This window comes from Squalius cephalus (assembly GCF_949319135.1).
Source record: "Squalius cephalus genome assembly, chromosome: 23".
NCBI classification, from domain to species: domain Eukaryota; kingdom Metazoa; phylum Chordata; class Actinopteri; order Cypriniformes; family Leuciscidae; genus Squalius; species Squalius cephalus.
In genome coordinates, this window is record NC_137144.1 from 1,115,228 (window position 1) to 1,138,816 (window position 23,589).

Sequence of the window (23,589 nt, forward strand, 5' to 3'; positions counted from 1 at the left end):
TAAATCTAAACAGTAGACCAGAGCAAGTGTGAGTCTGCAAGCGAGACCTTGAGTGTGTTTCGCGCGCTGGTGTGCCGGCCGCTGAACACACTGAGCTGGACCCTGAACAGCAGCGACTCCAGCAGCTGGAAGGAGCGCACATCTGGCCCGAGGTCATGTGACGCCCGCAGCACATCTGGCCCGAGGTCATGTGACGCCTCCAGCAGATGCGCGATCAGACGCCCGCACACGTAGTCCTTGCCTTCGAAGGCGCTCTCCACGCTCATGTACTGGAACACACACACAACCACAGATCTCGTCAGTCTAGGCATGTTTCAGTCAACTAAATGTCTGGTCATTTTAATGCAGTTTTCAGCAATGAAAACTTTCCGTCATGTTGCACAATGGTCAATTTTATAATCATGATTATTTTGCTCAAAATTATGATATGCATTTTTACATTTCATCAGATTTATTGTACTTTCAGCTATAAGCACAAATCAACAGAATATCATACACTTTGTTTTTTATTTGACCTCCTGATTTATCATCAGCTATTTATCATATAAATTAACACACTCTACGTTATGAAAACTGGTAAAACAAGAAACGTCTCTCAAAAATTAAAAGTGACATTCTTAATAGTAATTCCAATAATTACAAATTACATTGATGTTTTTCTGTTAAAACAACAGCGCATTTATTCAGCATCCAGGTGTAGAGGCTTACAGCAGTCTGTCATATTAAGTCCCCCTGTGGTGTAAATCCAGCTTTTAATGTTGTTTATGTGTCTCTGTGGTGCTTTTAATGTGCTTTAAGACAAAGCATGTGTAAGTTCATAAGTCGACAGCATTGCTGAGTATTTCCTCCTTAAAACTGCAGTGAACCAAAGACAGTCTCAAAAACACGCTTTGAAATCGCTGGTGTTTCTGACGTCACAAACTACCTTGTAACCAATCAGATCAACGTGTGATCGTCAACCAGTGGATCTCTGAGCTGAGTGAGTGAGTGGAGGCGGGGCTCATTTGCATATTCATAGAACCACGCATACTAAATGAGGCAAGGGTGTCGAGTTACATTAAAAAATCAAAAACTTTTAAATATGTAATTTTGGTGATGAAAGATGAATTAAGGGCTAATTATTGACTACAGGGGGACTATTCACCGATATTCCATGTTAATATAGTCACAGTTATCATTTCACGACGCTGGAGTCGTCTTGTTATAAAGAAGGCCGCTGAGGATTATTTGTGGCTCAGGAAAGAGCGCCAGACTCACGGTCCACCAGACGTCGTAGTTCGGCGCGTGCTCGACAGCCATCTCGCACATCTCCTGCAGCTCCTCCCGGCTGGCTCGCCGCGAGAACAGCGTCAGGTAGTGGCACCACACCTCGGCCTGCTCGCGGTTATCCTCCAGCGCGCGCGACAGCGTGTTCAGCGCCGCGTCCAGACACTCCGACACAGAGCTACACACACAGAGGAGGATGATGCAATACAATAGTCGCACACTGTTACATAAGAAAATAACCAACATTAACGCTTATCTACGTAACAACAGCTCAAATTAAGTCACTTATGTTTTAGACGCAGTATTGAATGTTTTTGTTCTGTTTCAGCAGCGAAAATAGTTCCAAACAAAGATCACAGCAGAACCATCATCTCACAGCAACACCGTGTTTTCATTACCGAATGAATCAGTCGTTTGAACGAATCATCTGAATGAACGACTCACTCATTGAGACGGTCCCCTGCCGCCCCCTGCTGGAGGTTTAGTTTCGTGTTTAAAAGTATCATTCTTTCCAACACTTCTTATTCGTACATTCAAAAAACAATCTCATAACATTGTAAATTATTTAATTTGATCAGCCCTACCAAGGGTAACAGCCCTATAGTGTCTTATTATTCTAATCGAATTTATTGATCAAATTTTGTGGCACTGGGATCAGGAGTGTATAGTGGTGTGGCACTGGGATCATGAGTGTATAGTGGTGTGGCACTGGGATCATGAGTGTATAGTGGTGTGGAACTGGGATCATGAGTGTATAGTGGTGTGGCACTGGGATCATGAGTGTATAGTGGTGTGGCACTGGGATCATGAGTGTATAGTGGTGTGGCACTGGGATCATGAGTGTATAGTGGTGTGGCACTGGGATCAGGAGTGTATAGTGATGTGGCACTGGGATCAGGAGTGTATAGTGGTGTGGCACTGGGATCATGAGTGTATAGTGGTGTGGCACTGGGATCAGGAGTGTATAGTGGTGTGGCACTGGGATCAGGAGTGTGTAGTGGTGTGGCACTGGGATCAGGAGTGTGTAGTGGTGAGGCACTGGGATCAGGAGTGTGTAGTGGTGTGGCACTGGGATCAGGAGTGTATAGTGGTGTGGCACTGGGATCAGGAGTGTATAGTGGTGTGGCACTGGGATCAGGAGTGTATAGTGGTGTGGCACTGGGATCAAGAGTGTATAGTGGTGTGGCACTGAGATCAGGAGTGTATAGTGGTGTGGCACTGGGATCAGGAGTGTGTAGTGGTGTGGCACTGGGATCATGAGTGTATAGTGGTGTGGCACTGGGATCAGGAGTGTATAGTGGTGTGGCACTGGGATCAGGAGTGTATAGTGGTGTGGCACTGGGATCAAGAGTGTATAGTGGTGTGGCACTGAGATCAGGAGTGTATAGTGGTGTGGCACTGGGATCAGGAGTGTGTAGTGGTGTGGCACTGGGATCATGAGTGTGTAGTGGTGAGGCACTGGGATCAGGAGTGTATAGTGGTGTGGCACTGGGATCAGGAGTGTATAGTGGTGTGGCACTGGGATCAGGAGTGTATAGTGGTGTGGCACTGGGATCATGAGTGTGTAGTGGTGTGGCACTGGGATCAGGAGTGTATAGTGGTGTGGCACTGGGATCATGAGTGTGTAGTGGTGAGGCACTGGGATCATGAGTGTGTAGTGGTGTGGCACTGGGATCTGGAGTGTATAGTGGTGTGGCACTGGGATCAGGAGTGTGTAGTGGTGTGGCACTGGGATCAGGAGTGTGTAGTGGTGTGGCACTGGGATCAGGAGTGTATAGTGGTGTGGCACTGGGATCAGGAGTGTATAGTGGTGTGGCACTGGGATCAGGAGTGTATAGTGGTGTGGCACTGGGATCAGGAGTGTATAGTGGTGTGGCACTGGGATCAGGAGTGTGTAGTGGTGAGGCACTGGGATCATGAGTGTGTAGTGGTGTGGCACTGGGATCAGGAGTGTATAGTGGTGTGGCACTGGGATCAGGAGTGTGTAGTGGTGTGGCACTGGGATCAGGAGTGTATAGTGGTGTGGCACTGGGATCAGGAGTGTATAGTGGTGTGGCACCGCACTCACGTGTCCTTCTGGTTGAGGTATTTGAAGGCCAGCTTGATCCACAGCTGCACGTGGTTGGGGCTCTCCAGCACGCTGGTCTCCAGGTTACTGATGTCATCCGTCTCGCTGGCGAAGTAGCGCTTATCGTCCTGCGTCACACACACATCGGCCCACGGCCAGCGCTCCTGCACGCCATCTGTCAGAGCGCAACACACGTTACACACACACACACATCTCACAGTTCACAGCTCAGTCATGTGATCATACGCCCACAGCTCAGTCATGTGATCATACACTCAGTCATGTGATCATACGCTCACAGCTCAGTCATGTGATCATACACTCAGTCATGTGATCATACGCTCACAGCTCAGTCATGTGATCATACGCCCACAGCTCAGTCATGTGATCATACACCTAGTCATGTGATCATACACTCAGTCATGTGATCATACGCTCACAGCTCAGTCATGTGATCATACGCCCACAGCTCAGTCATGTGATCATACACTCAGTCATGTGATCATACGCTCACAGCTCAGTCATGTGATCATACGCCCACAGCTCAGTCATGTGATCATACACTCAGTCATGTGATCATACACTCAGTCATGTGATCATACACTCAGTCATGTGATCATACGCTCACAGCTCAGTCATGTGATCATACGCCCACAGCTCAGTCATGTGATCATACGCTCACAGCTCAGTCATGTGATCATACGCCCACAGCTCAGTCATGTGATCATACGCTCACAGCTCAGTCATGTGATCATACGCTCACAGCTCAGTCATGTGATCATAAGCTCACAGCTCAGTCATGTGATCATACGCCCACAGCTCAGTCATGTGATCGTGTGGGACTCTGACCGTGTCGGACAGGAACGGTGACGTCCACGCTGGCGTGATCTTCCTCCTCCTGACTGGACCTCTTCTCTCGCTGAGACTCGGGTTTCCACTTCCTCTGGGACTTATACGTGGTGAAGGGGGGAACTGACAGAAACACAGCAGTCAGTGGCGGCGCAAGCTAAAGCCATCAGACACACACCGCATCACACACGGGCACTCACTGTGCTTCAGCCTCTCGTTGACTTTGCTCACGAGCAGAACGGCCTTCTGGTCCGTGCCCATGCGGTCCTTATTGGCCCCGAACAGCTTCTTGATGTACTTCTCTGTGGACAGGAGAGTCAGAGCTCATGATCTATAGCTCTGAGCCCATCGCCCCCAGAGGTCATGTGACGCGGTTACCTGTGGCGCTGCTGATGTCACTGCTGGCGCTGGCGTCCGAGCAGCCAATCAGAGGCAGGCAGTAGGAGAGCAGGTCCTGGAAGAGCTGGCCCTCGCTGAGCGTGCAGTTCCTCATGTGCTGCCTGAAACACACACACACACCACTTCAGACACACACTCAACACACACACACACACCGCTTCAGACACACACTCACACACACAGCTTCAGACACACACTCAACACACACACACACACACGTACCAGGCGCAGTCGTCGTCATTGCAGGTGCCGGTGAGGTGGACACACACACACACACACACACACGTACCAGGCGCAGTCGTCGTCTTTGCAGGTGCCGGTGAGGTGGACACACACACACACACACACACACACACACACACACACACACAACACACACACACACGTACCAGGCGCAGTCGTCGTTGCAGGTGCTGGTGAGGTGGACACACACACACACACACGTACCAGGCGCAGTCGTCGTCGTTGCAGGTGCCGGTAAGGTGGACACACACACACACACACACACACACACACAGCTTCAGACACACACTCAACACACACACCGCTTCAGACACACACTCAACACACACAGCTTCAGACACACACTCAACACACACACAAACACACGTACCAGGCGCAGTCGTCGTCATTGCAGGTGCCGGTGAGGTGGACACACACACACACACACACACACACACGTACCAGGCGCAGTCGTCGTCTTTGCAGGTGCCGGTGAGGTGGACACACACACACACACACACACACACACACACACACACACAACACACAACACACACACACACGTACCAGGCGCAGTCGTCGTCGTTGCAGGTGCCGGTGAGGTGGAAGCGGCAGAAGCTCTTCTTGGGCTCGATCATGTTGCTGTAGGAGAGCGAGCGCAGGGAAAGCTTCTCTTTGGTCCGGTAATACGGGCTGAACCTGAACATGTGACAGGACTGAGTGAGTGACAGCTGAAACACTACAGACGAGAGCACAGCACACTTCAGCTCTGGTGCGGACACTAGGAGTGTGTGTGTGTGCAGGCGCCGGGAACTGATGGATTTTCTCAATGCACTTCAGCTTCTTGCTGACCCAACATTTAACACTGATTATGTGGTTATCACATTGAATTTTTTTTTAAAAGAGCATGTGCGAGTTGGCTGTGCGCATACTATGCTGATGATGACAACATCTACGTCACACACACTAGCATCCGCGTGAAAACTGAAGCATACTTTGAGGATGAAGCGAGCCAAACCTGTATGATTTAAAGACCAGTAGAGGACTGTGATATGCTCCGAACGGCTCTGGTTTGGCCTCCACTCGGCTCTGATGAGCGGCCCACGGGTCGAAGTCCACCTGCACGACCTGCACGACACAAGACAAGAGAAGGAAACACACTCACATATCATGGAGTTTCAGTGCTATGATCGACACCACTCTACACTTTTCTCTCCACTGTCTGCAATGTCTCGGCCCTCTTCAGTTTCTCATGGTGTACCTCAAGGTCCTGTACTAGGTCCTCTTCTATTTCTCATGGTGTACCTCAAGGTTCTGTACTGGGCCCTCTTCTATTTCTCATGGTGTACCTCAAGGTTCTGTACTCGGCCCTCTTCTATTTTTCATGGTGTACCTCACGGTTCTGTACTGGGCCCTCTTCTATTTCTCATGGTGTACCTCAAGGTTCTGTACTCGGTGCTCTTCTATTTCTCATGGTGTACCTCAAGGTTCTGTACTGGGCCCTCTTCTATTTCTCATGGTGTACCTCAAGGTTCTGTACTGGGCCCTCTTCTATTTCTCATGGTGTACCTCAAGGTTCTGTACTCGGCCCTCTTCTGTTTCTCATGGTGTGCCTCAAGGTTCTGTACTCGGCCCTCTTCTGTTTCTCATGGTGTACCTCAAGGTTCTGTACTCGGCCCTCTTCTGTTTCTCATGGTGTACCTCAAGGTTCTGTACTCGGCCCTCTCCTGTTTCTCATGGTGTACCTCAAGGTTCTGTACTCGGCCCTCTCCTGTTTCTCATGGTGTACCTCAAGGTTCTGTACTCGGCCCTCTTCTGTTTCTCATGGTGTACCTCAAGGTTCTGTACTCGGTCCTCTTCTGTTTCTCATGGTGTAGCTCAAGGTTCTGTACTCGGCCCTCTTCTGTTTCTCATGGTGTACCTCAAGGTTCTGTACTCAGCCCTCTTCTATTTCTCGGCCCTCTCCTATTTCTCATGGTGTACCTCAAGGTTCTGTACTCGGCCCTCTTCTATTTCTCGGCCCTCTTCTATTTCTCATGGTGTACCTCAAGGTTCTGTACTCGGCCCTCTTCTATTTCTCATGGTGTACCTCAAGGTTCTGTACTCGGCCCTCTTCTATTTCTCATGGTGTACCTCAAGGTTCTGTACTCGGCCCTCTTCTATTTCTCATGGTGTACCTCAAGGTTCTGTACTCGGCCCTCTTCTATTTCTCGGCCCTCTTCTATTTCTCATGGTGTACCTCAAGGTTCTGTACTCAGCCCTCTTCTATTTCTCGGCCCTCTTCTATTTCTCATGGTGTACCTCAAGGTTCTGTACTCGGCCCTCTTCTGTTTCTCATGGTGTACCTCAAGGTTCTGTACTCGGCCCTCTTCTGTTTCTCATGGTGTACCTCAAGGTTCTGTACTCGGCCCTCTTCTATTTCTCATGGTGTACCTCAAGGTTCTGTACTCAGCCCTCTTCTATTTCTCGGCCCTCTTCTATTTCTCATGGTGTACCTCAAGGTTCTGTACTCTGCCCTCTTCTGTTTCTCATGGTGTACCTCAAGGTTCTGTACTCGGCCCTCTTCTGTTTCTCATGGTGTACCTTAAGGTTCTGTACTCGGCCCTCTTCTGTTTCTCATGGTGTACCTCAAGGTTCTGTACTCGGCCCTCTTCTGTTTCTCATGGTGTACCTCAAGGTTCTGTACTCGGCCCTCTTCTGTTTCTCATGGTGTACCTCAAGGTTCTGTACTCGGCCCTCTTCTATTTCTCATGGTGTACCTCAAGGTTCTGTACTCGGCCCTCTTCTATTTCTCATGGTGTACCTCAAGGTTCTGTACTCAGCCCTCTTCTATTTCTCGGCCCTCTTCTATTTCTCATGGTGTACCTCAAGGTTCTGTACTCGGCCCTCTTCTGTTTCTCATGGTGTACCTCAAGGTTCTGTACTCGGCCCTCTTCTGTTTCTCATGGTGTACCTCAAGGTTCTGTACTCGGCCCTCTTCTGTTTCTCATGGTGTACCTCAAGGTTCTGTACTCGGCCCTCTTCTGTTTCTCATGGTGTACCTCAAGGTTCTGTACTCGGCCCTCTTCTGTTTCTCATGGTGTACCTCAAGGTTCTGTACTCGGCCCTCTTCTGTTTCTCATGGTGTACCTCAAGGTTCTGTACTCGGCCCTCTTCTATTTCTCATGGTGTACCTCAAGGTTCTGTACTCGGCCCTCTTCTATTTCTCATGGTGTACCTCAAGGTTCTGTACTCGGCCCTCTTCTGTTTCTCATGGTGTACCTCAAGGTTCTGTACTCGGCCCTCTTCTGTTTCTCATGGTGTACCTCAAGGTTCTGTACTCGGCCCTCTTCTGTTTCTCATGGTGTACCTCAAGGTTCTGTACTCGGCCCTCTTCTGTTTCTCATGGTGTACCTCAAGGTTCTGTACTCGGCCCTCTTCTTCGGCATGGTCTCGACTTTCATAGTTGACGCTGCTGATATTCAAGTGTATTTCACGGTTCAACCTAACTCAGTTTGCCCACCCGCTTCTGTTATCTCCTGCCTTCAGGAACTTATGTCTGATAACTTCTTACAGCTTAATGCTGGGGAAACTGAAATCCTGTTGACTGGCCCTAAATCACAGAGTTTACCCCAGCATGATATTTTTATTAATATTGATGGTGTCCAGATTAGGCCTTCAAACACTGCGCGGAATCTGGGAGTTTTGTTCGACTCCTCGTCATGTTTTCACTCACACATTGGTCAGATTGTTAAATCGTGCTTCTTCCACTTGCGGAATATTGTTCGTATACGCCCCTCTCTTAACTTTGGAGATGCTTAAACTGTTATCCTCGCATTTATAACCTCCAGATTGGACTACTGTAACTCCTTATATAGCTGTTCTGTGGTTGAGCACAGACGAGCACTGAACACTGCTGACCAGAACATGTCACTGCTGTCTTATAAAGACCTCAGGAACTGTGGACACTTGTGGAGAAGTTAAACATGATGATGAGATGATCAGTGTAACTCCACAACAACTACAGAAATGTCTCCACTAACATTCAGAAGCTCTTCCTGAGTCTCTCCGTAAGGCTGCACTCGCTACTGGTTATACTGGGATTCTGGATGAGTGAGATTGGCCTGTTCTGTTATTGCCGTTTCTGAAGCTTGTGTAAAGACTCCGCCCTCTTCTGAATGGAGGCGGAGCTAAAGCTCATTTGCATTTAAAGGGACACACACAAAAATGGCATGTTTTTGCTCACACCCAAAAAGGGGCAAATTTGACAAGCTATAATAAATTATCAGGTATTTTGAGCTGCAATTTCACACACACATTCTGGGGACACCATAGATTTACATGTCACCTTGATTTATATATCACCTTTAAAGCTAGCTGTACTGTACCTTCCCAGGAGGCTGTGCGGCGTCTCGGAGCGAGCGCGTCTCCTCCCGCAGGAGCTCGGGGAGGCCGGGGCTCAGTGTGTACCTCTGACGCAGGTCCTCTAGGTCCAGGCCCAGCAGCAGCTCCGTTTTAGCGTGTTTGACGGGCATGGGCGAGGCGGCGGGCGTCTCCGGGTGGCACAGCTTGGGTTTGGTGAAGGAGCCGGACTCCCTGAAGGAGCGCCGGCGAGCGGTGGGTGTCGCCGCGGCGGGAATCTGCTCGTCCTCCTCCACCTCCGCGCACTCGCTGGACAGGGCCAGCTTGTCCTGCGTGAGGTCGTGCAGCGAGGGCTGGGGGAGCGGGTACAGCGCGCCGGGCGTCTGCGGGGGGGCGGTCCGCGGCTCAGCTTGGCGTAGCGCCTGCGCCTCCTTCAGCTTCTGGATCTTCAGGGCGTATTCGGACTCCAGCTGCTGCAGCCGCTGCTTCTGCGCGATGAGCTCCGCGTAGTGAACGTCCGAGTGGTCCACGCGCCGCACCTTCACCGGCTGAACACACAACACACAGTCATGCCGTCGGCACACAACACACACTCATTCACTGTAGGGCTGGGTATCGCTCGACTTTAACGATTCTGATTCTGCTTATCGATTACTAATTTCGATTCCGAGAAGGTAAAAAATAACACTTAGATATCATTCGCATTTAGTCTTATTACAAAACATTTAATTGTAGCTCAATATTCATGAACAAAAACAGGCTAAAGAACACTTACGTTTGCCTGTGGTTAAAAAACACCATAGAACAACAACTAGCCTAGCTAATATAAATTTCAAGCATTATTAAAGACAAGTAAAAGACAGGAATATTAGGCTGCTGTCACTTTAAGATCTGCACAGATCCAATATACTGATACACATCTCGTCTGATGCTTGAATGGTTTAAAGTTATATTGAAATGCTCACAAAGGAATCAAATTTTTATTTTATAAGTAGTATTGGATTCCCAGCCCTACTTCACAGGCTCCATCATCAGTGTGTTGTGCAGGTTTACCGGGTAGCCGGCGGCGGACGAGCTGCGCTTCAGTGTGGCCTGAGCGAGATCTCTCTCCAGCTTCACAGACTGCTGCTTCTTCAAGCTCACGCGGTGCTGCACTCGCTGAACCTGCGGGACACACACCTGAGGCTTACACTGATGTGCGGGACACACACCTGAGGCTTACACTGATGTGCGGGACACACACCTGAGGCTTACACTGATGTGCGGGACACACACCTGAGGCTTACACTGATGTGCGGGACACACACACTACACCTAAAACACTGGAATTTAATGTATAACGCGGAATGACACAGAAAATGGCAGATTTGGGCTGAATCAACATCCACCAATGCTACGATTTTCTATGTGTCACAAGTATTCAATGAGCTCATTGTTTCTGCCTTGAATTATTACATTGTTTACAATGATACATTTTTAGCTAACTGTGATTTGTATATGTACATTTCTGAAATACATAACTTAAACATCACCTGATAACAGATCACTCTAAATTGTAATGTGGACTTGAAACGATGTGTATTGTGAAAAGCGCTATACAAATAAATGTGAACAGAATTGGAAAGTTTCCTTCTGATAACATTATATTGTCTAAACATTATGGAAACCCATTGAGTAGTCCTCTGCTGCCATCTAGTGGCTGTAGTTAAAACTGAATTATGACTATTTTCATTCCTTTCATATAAATTTAACCATTAAAACAGATTCAAGAAGAATTAAATGAATTAAATCATATGGAAGAAAGAAGTTGGGAAAAGTAAAACATTTCAAACGCTTCCAGCAGAAGTCCATTATTTAATCATTCATTTTTCAGTTCATCAACGTCTCACAGTAAGACAGGCAGCTGTGAAACTCCTCCATCCTTCTACTGTTATTTTTTATTTCTTATGCATTTCTTTTTTAATCCTATGTATTTGTTTGTATGTACAGCACTTGTGTTTTTATGTGCTGTATAAATAACCTTGTCTGTGGAGTGCGAGAGTACAGCGAGAAGAGCAAGCGCGGCTCTCACCTGCTCCTGCAGCTTCTTCAGCAACACTCTGTTAGCGCTCGCGATCTTCTCAGACGCTAGCAGCTGCTCCTTCAGCCGCGACACCTTCCCCTCGGCCGCGCGCACACACTCCCTCTTCTTCAGCTCCTGCAGCTGCAGCTGCTTCAGCAGAGCCTCGTCTTTACACAGCTGCGCCCTGAGGGAAACACTCATCAGTGTGTGTGTGTGTGTGTGTAAGTGTGTGTGTGTGTGTGTGTGTGTGTGTGCTGGAGCTGCTTCAGCAGAGCCTCGTCTTTACACAGCTGCGCCCTGAGGGAAACACTCATCAGTGTGTGTGTGTGTGTGTGCTCACCTGTGCTGACTGAACTTCTCCTGCAGGTCGGCCACTCTCCCCATGAGCTCCAGCTCTGAGTCGGATCCCGCAGGAGAGTGTGTGTGTGTGTACGGGACGCCCACGAGCTCCAGCCGGCCCGATCTCTGCTTCTCCAGACTGAGGAACAGCACACGAGGGGTTAAAGTGCATTAGTTTCAGAACATTAGCTATAGTTCCAGAGGCATGTGCCACAGTAAGAGGATGTGAGGTGTGAAGCTGATCACGTGACTGCAGACCTGGCCATGTCGTCTCTGAGCAGCCGATACTCCTGCGCACCGGGAGCCTCCGCACTCTTCCCCGGGTCATTCTCCTTCTCCGACACCGGGTGCTTGGGCTTGGCCGCCTGAAAGCAGGAGAGCAGAGATCACACACGGCTGCAGTGATGCGTTACTACATGCTGATGATGTCAGATCAGTGTTTCAGCGGCAGGAAACCTCATCCGCATCACTGCAGTCCTGCCTCTGAAATAACTCCTGCTTCAGACGTCAGGACACACTTGACCATGTTATCGAATTATCCATGACGATAATTAAAATACAATAAAACAAATATCGGAGGATGTATCAGTGGAGCACGAGTGCTAACCTTCATCTAACCTTCATGCAACACATCTTTCCCTCGCTTTTTTATTTCATTTATATTTTTAGATTTGATCTTTAAATTACTAGATTTGATTAAAAAATAAAATAAAATCAAAATCAAAATAACACAATTTCATGCATAACCCTTTCAATTCAGCTCTAAATATCTTACATTGGGAGTTGTTGTCCTCTTGTGGGAAATAATAATATAAGATGATACTTCATGGCCTTATATCTCTAAATGAGCTAATGAGCTGTTCCGCTGGGTCCTAAAGCCTGTTCTCTTCAGTGTGCATTCACATACACATGTAGACATTATTAAATAAGTTTTTTGGTAAAGTTTTAGCATTTTCAGTTTGAATTATTTTTTTTTGTTGGTTTTTCTATGTGTACTGAAGCATTCCTCGCATTCCATTCATTCCTAAGGGGGTCAAAGTGACCCGAGAGGGAAGGATTTGTTACTTTTTTTTCAACCACAAAACTCCTTGAAATCCATAAAAAATGTTTTTGTGTATTTGTGGTTCAAGTGCGACAAAAGCCCTCAGGTCTCGGACTCCTCCGATGAACACAATAAAAAAAAAAGAAAAAGCTTTGGGTGAGAATGAGTGGAGGGAAGGGAGTCGTCACACACACACACACACACACACCTCTACGGTCCTGCGAGCCTCTTTGATCATGGACTCCAGGCCGCCGAACACGGTCTGAGCGGGGCTCTCGCTCTCGGCCTCAGAGTCGCTGTCGTCAGACGCGTTCAGGCGCACCACCACGGCCTTGTGTCGGGGCAGCTGGAACACACACACACACAGTCACATGGGAACGCCTTGATCAAGCACTCTCTCTCTGCGTCTCATCACACTCACCACGAACGGGGCTTTGGGCGCGGGGTGTGCGCGGATGAACCGGAGCGCTCGTGCGCGAGAGGCCGCAGTGTTCAGGCTGACCGAGGAGAGGTTGTTCCTGGGCTGAACCACAGCTCTGAGCGCAGGAGAGGGCGGCCCACTGGTGCTGGAGTCCTGAGGAGACAACAGATCATCGTCACACACACACACACACACACCACAGCTCTGAGCGCAGGAGAGGGCGGCCCACTGGTGCTGGAGTCCTGAGGAGACAACAGATCATCGTCACACACACACACACACACACACACACACACACACACACACACACACACACACACACACACACACACACACACACACACACCTCTGGGCGTGCGCGTCTGTTGGCCAGGGCTCGGAGCAGCTCCTCCCGCAGCAGCATCTCCTCCTCCTCCTCCTCGTCGGCGAAGGGCGGTTTGGGCGGCGGCTCGTCTTCATCAGGGGGCGGCAGTGGAGGAAGAGGCGGAGCCAGGCGCACAAGCTCCATCTGATGCACACACACACCCTGAGCACAACACACCGGGGACAGGAGCACAAGAGTTAGATCAGCGTCGCACCAAACCAAGATGTCTCCACCAAACTCCATGCGCTGGAGTTAGCGATCTCCACCGCGATATTCAGCCAGTGTGTCTGCACAGGCCACTAGTGCACGCGTGACTAACTCTGCCAATCAAACATTCAGCCATTCATTTGGAAAAAATCTAAACATGGATCTCCACCTTACTGTTTGGGATTATGTTTGCAGAATTAAATGAACAATAATTTGGAATGATTGGAAATAACGAGGAGTTTCACTGTTCTGTCTTCTGAAGGTTTGACCAGTCTTAATGTGCGTGATGGCAGAACTCTGTGTGTGAGTAGTGTGTGTTTCTGAGGGGAGTGTGTGAGGGCTGAGCATACCTGTCTGTGAGGTGTGGACTCCAGAGGAAACACAGGAAACGCATCATCCCGCGACGGCGACGCGGCTGAAAGAGACATGAACGCAGAGGGTTACAGTGTGTGAGTTCAGTGTCAGTGGTGCGCCTGTGTTCTACAGTAACTGGAGACTGAGGGTTACAGTGTGTGAGCTCAGGGTCAGTGGTGCACCTGTGTTCTACAGTAACTGGAGACTGAGGGTTAGAGTGTGTGAGTTCAGGGTCAGTGGTGCGCCTGTGTTCTACAGTAACTGGAGACTGAGGGTTACAGTGTGTGAGCTCAGGGTCAGTGGTGCACCTGTGTTCTGCAGTAACTGGAGACTGAGGGTTACAGTGTGTGAGCTCAGGGTCAGTGGTGCGCCTGTGTTCTGCAGTAACTGGAGACTGAGGGTTACAGTGTGTGAGCTCAGGGTCAGTGGTGCACCTGTGTTCTACAGTAACTGGAGACTGAGGGTTACAGTGTGTGAGCTCAGGGTCAGTGGTGCACCTGTGTTCTGCAGTAACTGGAGACTGAGGGTTACAGTGTGTGAGCTCAGGGTCAGTGGTGCACCTGTGTTCTACAGTAACTGGAGACTGAGGGTTACAGTGTGTGAGTTCAGGGTCAGTGGTGCGCCTGTGTTCTGCAGTAACTGGAGACTGAGGGTTACAGTGTGTGAGTTCAGGGTCAGTGGTGCACCTGTGTTCTGCAGTAACTGGAGACTGAGGGTTACAGTGTGTGAGTTCAGGGTCAGTGGTGCGCCTGTGTTCTACAGTAACTGGAGACTGAGGGTTACAGTGTGTGAGCTCAGGGTCAGTGGTGCGACTGTGTTCTGCAGTAACTGGAGACTGAGGGTTACAGTGTGTGAGCTCAGGGTCAGTGGTGCACCTGTGTTCTGCAGTAACTGGAGACTGAGGGTTACAGTGTGTGAGCTCAGGGTCAGTGGTGCGCCTGTGTTCTGCAGTAACTGGAGACTGAGGGTTACAGTGTGTGAGCTCAGGGTCAGTGGTGCACCTGTGTTCTGCAGTAACTGGAGACTGAGGGTTACAGTGTGTGAGCTCAGGGTCAGTGGTGCGCCTGTGTTCTGCAGTAACTGGAGACTGAGGGTTACAGTGTGTGAGCTCAGGGTCAGTGGTGCACCTGTGTTCTGCAGTAACTGGAGACTGAGGGTTACAGTGTGTGAGCTCAGGGTCAGTGGTGCGCCTGTGTTCTGCAGTAACTGGAGACTGAGGGTTACAGTGTGTGAGCTCAGGGTCAGTGGTGCACCTGTGTTCTACAGTAACTGGAGACTGAGGGTTACAGTGTGTGAGCTCAGGGTCAGTGGTGCACCTGTGTTCTGCAGTAACTGGAGACTGAGGGTTACAGTGTGTGAGCTCAGGGTCAGTGGTGCACCTGTGTTCTGCAGTAACTGGAGACTGAGGGTTAGAGTGTGTGAGCTCAGGGTCAGTGGTGCGCCTGTGTTCTGCAGTAACTGGAGACTGAGGGTTACAGTGTGTGAGCTCAGGGTCAGTAATGCACCTGTGTTCTGCAGTAACTGGAGACTGAGGGTTACAGTGTGTGAGTTCAGGGTCAGTGGTGCGCCTGTGTTCTTCAGTAACTGGAGACTGAGGGTTACAGTGTGTGAGTTCAGGGTCAGTGGTGCACCTGTGTTCTACAGTAACTGGAGACTGAGGGTTACAGTGTGTGAGCTCAGGGTCAGTGGTGCGCCTGTGTTCTACAGTAACTGGAGACTGAGGGTTACAGTGTGTGAGTTCAGGGTCAGTGGTGCACCTGTGTTCTGCAGTAACTGGAGACTGAGGGTTACAGTGTGTGAGTTCAGGGTCAGTGGTGCACCTGTGTTCTGCAGTAACTGGAGACTGAGGGTTAGTGTGTGAGCTCAGGGTCAGTAATGCACCTGTGTTCTGCAGTAACTGGAGACTGAGGGTTACAGTGTGTGAGTTCAGGGTCAGTGGTGCGCCAGTGTTCTGCAGTAACTGGAGACTGAGGGTTAGTGTGTGAGTTCAGGGTCAGTGGTGCGCCTGTGTTCTGCATTAACTGGAGACTGAGGGTTAGTGTGTGAGCTCAGGGTCAGTAATGCACCTGTGTTCTGCAGTAACTGGAGACTGAGGGTTACAGTGTGTGAGTTCAGGGTCAGTGGTGCGCCTGTGTTCTGCAGTAACTGGAGACTGAGGGTTACAGTGTGTGAGTTCAGGGTCAGTGGTGCACCTGTGTTCTGCAGTAACTGGAGACTGAGGGTTAGTGTGTGAGCTCAGGGTCAGTGGTGCACCTGTGTTCTGCAGTAACTGGAGACTGAGCGTTACAGTGTGTGAGCTCAGGGTCAGTGGTGCACCTGTGTTCTACAGTAACTGGAGACTGAGGGTTACAGTGTGTGAGTTCAGGGTCAGTGGTGCGCCTGTGTTCTGCAGTAACTGGAGACTGAGGGTTACAGTGTGTGAGCTCAGGGTCAGTGGTGCACCTGTGTTCTGCAGTAACTGGAGACTGAGGGTTACAGTGTGTGAGTTCAGGGTCAGTGGTGCGCCTGTGTTCTGCAGTAACTGGAGACTGAGGGTTACAGTGTGTGAGCTCAGGGTCAGTGGTGCACCTGTGTTCTACAGTAACTGGAGACTGAGGGTTACAGTGTGTGAGTTCAGGGTCAGTGGTGCGCCTGTGTTCTGCAGTAACTGGAGACTGAGGGTTACAGTGTGTGAGTTCAGGGTCAGTGGTGCACCTGTGTTCTGCAGTAACTGGAGACTGAGGGTTACAGTGTGTGAGCTCAGGGTCAGTGGTGCACCTGTGTTCTGCAGTAACTGGAGACTGAGGGTTACAGTGTGTGAGCTCAGGGTCAGTGGTGCACCTGTGTTCTGCAGTAACTGGAGACTGAGGGTTACAGTGTGTGAGTTCAGGGTCAGTGGTGCGCCTGTGTTCTGCAGTAACTGGAGACTGAGGGTTACAGTGTGTGAGTTCAGGGTCAGTGGTGCACCTGTGTTCTGCAGTAACTGGAGACTGAGGGTTACAGTGTGTGAGCTCAGGGTCAGTGGTGCACCTGTGTTCTACAGTAACTGGAGACTGAGGGTTACAGTGTGTGAGTTCAGGGTCAGTGGTGCGCCTGTGTTCTGCAGTAACTGGAGACTGAGGGTTACAGTGTGTGAGTTCAGGGTCAGTGGTGCACCTGTGTTCTACAGTAACTGGAGACTGAGGGTTACAGTGTGTGAGCTCAGGGTCAGTGGTGCACCTGTGTTCTACAGTAACTGGAGACTGAGGGTTACAGTGTGTGAGCTCAGGGTCAGTGGTGCGCCTGTGTTCTGCAGTAACTGGAGACTGAGGGTTAGTGTGTGAGCTCAGGGTCAGTAATGCACCTGTGTTCTGCAGTAACTGGAGACTGAGGGTTACAGTGTGTGAGCTCAGGGTCAGTGGTGCACCTGTGTTCTACAGTAACTGGAGACCGAGGGTTACAGTGTGTGAGTTCAGGGTCAGTGGTGCGCCTGTGTTCTGCAGTAACTGGAGACTGAGGGTTAGTGTGTGAGCTCAGGGTCAGTAATGCACCTGTGTTCTGCAGTAACTGGAGACTGAGGGTTACAGTGTGTGAGTTCAGGGTCAGTGGTGCGCCTGTGTTCTGCAGTAACTGGAGACTGAGGGTTAGTGTGTGAGTTCAGGGTCAGTGGTGCGCCTGTGTTCTGCAGTAACTGGAGACTGAGGGTTAGTGTGTGAGCTCAGGGTCAGTAATGCACCTGTGTTCTGCAGTAACTGGAGACTGAGGGTTACAGTGTGTGAGCTCAGGGTCAGTGGTGCGCCTGTGTTCTGCAGTAACTGGAGACTGAGGGTTACAGTGTGTGAGTTCAGGGTCAGTGGTGCACCTGTGTTCTGCAGTAACTGGAGACTGAGGGTTAGTGTGTGAGCTCAGGGTCAGTGGTGCACCTGTGTTCTGCAGTAACTGGAGACTGAGGGTTACAGTGTGTGAGTTCAGGGTCAGTGGTGCGCCTGTGTTCTTCAGTAACTGGAGACTGAGGGTTACAGTGTGTGAGTTCAGGGTCAGTGGTGCGCCTGTGTTCTGCAGTAACTGGAGACTGAGGGTTACAGTGTGTGAGCTCAGGGTCAGTGGTGCACCTGTGTTCTACAGTAACTGGAGACTGAGGGTTACAGTGTGTGAGTTCAGGGTCAGTGGTGCGCCTGTGTTCTGCAGTAACTGGAGACTGAGGGTTACAGTGTGTGAGCTCAGGGTCAGTGGTGCACCTGTGTTCTGCAGCAACTGGAGACTGAGGGTTACAGTGTGTGAGTTCAGGGTCAGTGGTGCGCCTGTGTTCTGCAGTAACTGGAGACTGAGGGTTACAGTGTGTGAGCTCAGGGTCAGTGGTGCACCTGTGTTCTACAGTAACTGGAGACTGAGGGTTACAATGTGTGAGTTCAGGGTCAGTGGTGCGCCTGTGTTCTGCAGTAACTGGAGACTGAGGGTTACAGTGTGTGAGTTCAGGGTCAGTGGTGCACCTGTGTTCTGCAGTAACTGGAGACTGAGGGTTACAGTGTGTGAGTTCAGGGTCAGTGGTGCACCTGTGTTCTGCAGTAACTGGAGACTGAGGGTTACAGTGTGTGAGCTCAGGGTCAGTGGTGCACTTGTGTTCTTCAGGGTTACAGTGTGTGAGTTCAGGGTCAGTGGTGCACCTGTGTTCTGCAGTAACTGGAGACTGAGGGTTACAGTGTGTGAGCTCAGGGTCAGTGGTGCGCCTGTGTTCTGCAGTAACTGGAGACTGAGGGTTAGTGTGTGAGCTCAGGGTCAGTGGTGCGCCTGTGTTCTGCAGTAACTGGAGACTGAGGGTTACAGTGTGTGAGCTCAGGGTCAGTGGTGCACCTGTGTTCTGCAGAAACTGGAGACTGAGGGTTACAGTGTGTGAGTTCAGGGTCAGTGGTGCACCTGTGTTCTGCAGTAACTGGAGACTGAGGGTTACAGTGTGTGAGCTCAGGGTCAGTGGTGCACCTGTGTTCGGCAGTAACTGGAGACTGAGGGTTACAGTGTGTGAGCTCAGGGTCAGTGGTGCACCTGTGTTCTGCAGAAACTGGAGACTGAGGGTTACAGTGTGTGAGTTCAGGGTCAGTGGTGCACCTGTGTTCTGCAGTAACTGGAGACTGAGGGTTACAGTGTGTGAGCTCAGGGTCAGTGGTGCACCTGTGTTCGGCAGTAACTGGAGACTGAGGGTTACAGTGTGTGAGCTCAGGGTCAGTGGTGCACCTGTGTTCTGCAGTAACTGGAGACTGAGGGTTACAGTGTGTGAGCTCAGGGTCAGTGGTGCACCTGTGTTCTGCAGTAACTGGAGACTGAGGGTTAGTGTGTGAGTTCAGGGTCAGTGGTGCACCTGTGTTCTGCAGTAACTGGAGACTGAGGGTTACAGTGTGTGAGCTCAGGGTCAGTGGTGCACTTGTGTTCTTCAGGGTTACAGTGTGTGAGTTCAGGGTCAGTGGTGCACCTGTGTTCTTCAGTAACTGGAGACTGAGGGTTACAGTGTGTGAGCTCAGGGTCAGTGGTGCGCCTGTGTTCTGCAGTAACTGGAGACTGAGGGTTACAGTGTGTGAGCTCAGGGTCAGTGGTGCGCCTGTGTTCTGCAGTAACTGGAGACTGAGGGTTACAGTGTGTGAGTTCAGGGTCAGTGGTGCACCTGTGTTCTGCAGTAACTGGAGACTGAGGGTTACAGTGTGTGAGCTCAGGGTCAGTGGTGCACCTGTGTTCTGCAGTAACTGGAGACTGAGGGTTACAGTGTGTGAGCTCAGGGTCAGTGGTGCACCTGTGTTCTGCAGTAACTGGAGACTGAGGGTTACAGTGTGTGAGCTCAGGGTCAGTGGTGCACCTGTGTTCTGCAGTAACTGGAGACTGAGGGTTACAGTGTGTGAGCTCAGGGTCAGTAATGCACCTGTGTTCTGCAGTAACTGGAGACTGAGGGTTACAGTGTGTGAGCTCAGGGTCAGTGGTGCGCCTGTGTTCTGCAGTAACTGGAGACTGAGGGTTACAGTGTGTGAGTTCAGGGTCAGTGGTGCGCCTGTGTTCTGCAGTAACTGGAGACTGAGGGTTACAGTGTGTGAGCTCAGGGTCAGTAATGCACCTGTGTTCTGCAGTAACTGGAGACTGAGGGTTACAGTGTGTGAGCTCAGGGTCAGTGGTGCGCCTGTGTTCTGCAGTAACTGGAGACTGAGGGTTACAGTGTGTGAGCTCAGGGTCAGTGGTGCACCTGTGTTCTACAGTAACTGGAGACTGAGGGTTACAGTGTGTGAGCTCAGGGTCAGTGGTGCACCTGTGTTCTGCAGTAACTGGAGACTGAGGGTTACAGTGTGTGAGTTCAGGGTCAGTGGTGCACCTGTGTTCTGCAGTAACTGGAGACTGAGGGTTACAGTGTGTGAGCTCAGGGTCAGTGGTGCACCTGTGTTCTGCAGTAACTGGAGACTGAGGGTTACAGTGTGTGAGCTCAGGGTCAGTGGTGCACCTGTGTTCTACAGTAACTGGAGACTGAGGGTTACAGTGTGTGAGTTCAGGGTCAGTGGTGCGCCTGTGTTCTGCAGTAACTGGAGACTGAGGGTTACAGTGTGTGAGTTCAGGGTCAGTAATGCACCTGTGTTCTACAGTAACTGGAGACTGAGGGTTACAGTGTGTGAGCTCAGGGTCAGTGGTGCACCTGTGTTCTGCAGTAACTGGAGACTGAGGGTTACAGTGTGTGAGCTCAGGGTCAGTGGTGCACCTGTGTTCTGCAGTAACTGGAGACTGAGGGTTACAGTGTGTGAGCTCAGGGTCAGTGGTGCACCTGTGTTCTGCAGTAACTGGAGACTGAGGGTTACAGTGTGTGAGCTCAGGGTCAGTAATGCACCTGTGTTCTGCAGTAACTGGAGACTGAGGGTTACAGTGTGTGAGCTCAGGGTCAGTGGTGCGCCTGTGTTCTGCAGTAACTGGAGACTGAGGGTTACAGTGTGTGAGTTCAGGGTCAGTGGTGCGCCTGTGTTCTGCAGTAACTGGAGACTGAGGGTTACAGTGTGTGAGCTCAGGGTCAGTAATGCACCTGTGTTCTGCAGTAACTGGAGACTGAGGGTTACAGTGTGTGAGCTCAGGGTCAGTGGTGCGCCTGTGTTCTGCAGTAACTGGAGACTGAGGGTTACAGTGTGTGAGCTCAGGGTCAGTGGTGCACCTGTGTTCTACAGTAACTGGAGACTGAGGGTTACAGTGTGTGAGCTCAGGGTCAGTGGTGCACCTGTGTTCTGCAGTAACTGGAGACTGAGGGTTACAGTGTGTGAGTTCAGGGTCAGTGGTGCACCTGTGTTCTGCAGTAACTGGAGACTGAGGGTTACAGTGTGTGAGCTCAGGGTCAGTGGTGCACCTGTGTTCTGCAGTAACTGGAGACTGAGGGTTACAGTGTGTGAGCTCAGGGTCAGTGGTGCACCTGTGTTCTACAGTAACTGGAGACTGAGGGTTACAGTGTGTGAGTTCAGGGTCAGTGGTGCGCCTGTGTTCTGCAGTAACTGGAGACTGAGGGTTACAGTGTGTGAGTTCAGGGTCAGTAATGCACCTGTGTTCTACAGTAACTGGAGACTGAGGGTTACAGTGTGTGAGCTCAGGGTCAGTGGTGCACCTGTGTTCTGCAGTAACTGGAGACTGAGGGTTAGTGTGTGAGCTCAGGGTCAGTGGTGCACCTGTGTTCTGCAGTAACTGGAGACTGAGGGTTACAGTGTGTGAGCTCAGGGTCAGTGGTGCACCTGTGTTCTGCAGTAACTGGAGACTGAGGGTTACAGTGTGTGAGCTCAGGGTCAGTGGTGCGCCTGTGTTCTGCAGTAACTGGAGACTGAGGGTTACAGTGTGTGAGCTCAGGGTCAGTGGTGCACCTGTGTTCTACAGTAACTGGAGACTGAGGGTTACAGTGTGTGAGTTCAGGGTCAGTGGTGCGCCTGTGTTCTGCAGTAACTGGAGACTGAGGGTTACAGTGTGTGAGTTCAGGGTCAGTGGTGCGCCTGTGTTCTACAGTAACTGGAGACTGAGGGTTACAGTGTGTGAGCTCAGGGTCAGTGGTGCACCTGTGTTCTGCAGTAACTGGAGACTGAGGGTTAGTGTGTGAGCTCAGGGTCAGTGGTGCACCTGTGTTCTGCAGTAACTGGAGACTGAGGGTTACAGTGTGTGAGCTCAGGGTCAGTGGTGCACCTGTGTTCTGCAGTAACTGGAGACTGAGGGTTACAGTGTGTGAGCTCAGGGTCAGTGGTGCACCTGTGTTCTGCAGTAACTGGAGACTGAGGGTTACAGTGTGTGAGCTCAGGGTCAGTGGTGCACCTGTGTTCTTCAGGGTTACAGTGTGTGAGTTCAGGGTCAGTGGTGCACCTGTGTTCTGCAGTAACTGGAGACTGAGGGTTACAGTGGGTGAGCTCAGGGTCAGTGGTGCACCTGTGTTCTTCAGGGTTACAGTGTGTGAGCTCAGGGTCAGTGGTGCACCTGTGTTCTGCAGTACCTGGAGAGCTGGGCTCGCTGTCCGTGTCCATTGCCACCTCGTCATAGTTGTCGTACTGGTACAGGTTCCCGGAGGAGTCCAGGTTCTGCTTGGCCAGTTTCCTCGGCTCGCCGTCTGAGGACTGGGAGAGAGCACAGGTCACATGACGTCAGGCAGCGGTGTGCTGGTGAGGTCATGTGACTGGTCATGTGACTGACCTTGCTGCGCGTGTGATGCCTGGAGCCCACCAGCTTCATGAAGCGGTTGTACTGCTCGTCCTGGTTGGACAGGTCTCGGATCTTGCGGATCTCGTCCTCCCTCTTCCTCCGCTCCTCCTCCTCCTCCTGCTGGTGTCTCTGCTGCTCCTGCTGGTGCTTCCAGGTGCGCAGCTGCTGCTTCCTCCACGCCTGCTTGGCTACACACACACACACACACAGACACAGATGAAGCTCTGCGATCTGACTGATGTAATGTTGAAGACAGACACACACACACACGATGAGTGTGAGCCAGTCTTACTCAGGTGAGCTGGTTTCTTCACTCGGCTCTTGTCCGGCGTGGCTCTGGCGGCTCTCACTCCCTCCTGCGATCGGCTCAGGGCGTTCCCTCTGCTGGTCTTGCTGCGCTCGCTCTCGCTCTTGTCCTGCGGCGCTCTGACGGCTCTGGAGATCTTGTCCTTGCTCTCCTTCAGCACCTGCGTCTCCTTCTGCTGCCACTTTCTGCTAGCAGACTGTAGAGCCAGGAGTCTCAGCTGCATCTCCGACAGCTCGTCCTCCTCCGTCATCTGTCCATCATAAAAGTGCATCTATCCATCATAAAAGTGCATCTGTCCATGAACTTTTAAAAATGTTTTATTATTCAACACCTGCACCTTGGAACCTATTTCAAGGTTTGCGTTCTCGAGCACCAGACACTGTTGTGTGAATGTGCAGCCAGAGCGCATTAAGGGTTTTCTGTTAGAAAGGTGTGCGTTTAGTAATAAGTTAATAACTAATGATCTTTACAACGGAAGTGAATCAATCAAAACTAACTTTATCTGGACAGTAACCTTATTCTAGAGCTGCTGTAAAGCCTGAACACTCTGTTACTGTAATCTCCTATTATCACTGTAAAGCTGCTGTGAAACAGTCCAAACTGTTAAAGCGCTGTATAAATGAGGGAGACTTGACATCTTTTTTCCCCAAACGAGTACAACACTGATACTGATACCTGTACTTTATTCACTTTTGTACTTATTGCTTAGAGAAA

The 23,589-nt window shown here is 50.6% G+C and overlaps 1 protein-coding gene across 1 annotated transcript in view; it reads right to left on the reverse strand.

Annotated features, from left to right (window-relative positions):
• The window catches only part of zfc3h1 (zinc finger C3H1-type containing), a 45,863-nt gene that overhangs the window by 14,474 nt on the left and 7,800 nt on the right, over nucleotides 1-23,589 (reverse strand). Inside the window, exons 4-23 of the mRNA XM_079858990.1 lie at nucleotides 22,861-23,125; nucleotides 22,560-22,756; nucleotides 22,363-22,483; nucleotides 13,931-13,995; nucleotides 13,356-13,535; nucleotides 13,010-13,162; nucleotides 12,797-12,934; nucleotides 11,805-11,911; nucleotides 11,548-11,685; nucleotides 11,217-11,391; nucleotides 10,199-10,309; nucleotides 9,172-9,693; nucleotides 5,823-5,932; nucleotides 5,372-5,503; nucleotides 4,562-4,683; nucleotides 4,384-4,485; nucleotides 4,184-4,306; nucleotides 3,335-3,509; nucleotides 1,258-1,444; nucleotides 48-269 (exon numbers count right to left, since the gene is read on the reverse strand). Coding sequence (XP_079715116.1) covers nucleotides 48-269; nucleotides 1,258-1,444; nucleotides 3,335-3,509; nucleotides 4,184-4,306; nucleotides 4,384-4,485; nucleotides 4,562-4,683; nucleotides 5,372-5,503; nucleotides 5,823-5,932; nucleotides 9,172-9,693; nucleotides 10,199-10,309; nucleotides 11,217-11,391; nucleotides 11,548-11,685; nucleotides 11,805-11,911; nucleotides 12,797-12,934; nucleotides 13,010-13,162; nucleotides 13,356-13,535; nucleotides 13,931-13,995; nucleotides 22,363-22,483; nucleotides 22,560-22,756; nucleotides 22,861-23,125 — 3,345 coding nt within the window. The remainder of the gene's footprint in view (nucleotides 1-47; nucleotides 270-1,257; nucleotides 1,445-3,334; nucleotides 3,510-4,183; nucleotides 4,307-4,383; nucleotides 4,486-4,561; nucleotides 4,684-5,371; nucleotides 5,504-5,822; nucleotides 5,933-9,171; nucleotides 9,694-10,198; nucleotides 10,310-11,216; nucleotides 11,392-11,547; nucleotides 11,686-11,804; nucleotides 11,912-12,796; nucleotides 12,935-13,009; nucleotides 13,163-13,355; nucleotides 13,536-13,930; nucleotides 13,996-22,362; nucleotides 22,484-22,559; nucleotides 22,757-22,860; nucleotides 23,126-23,589) is intronic.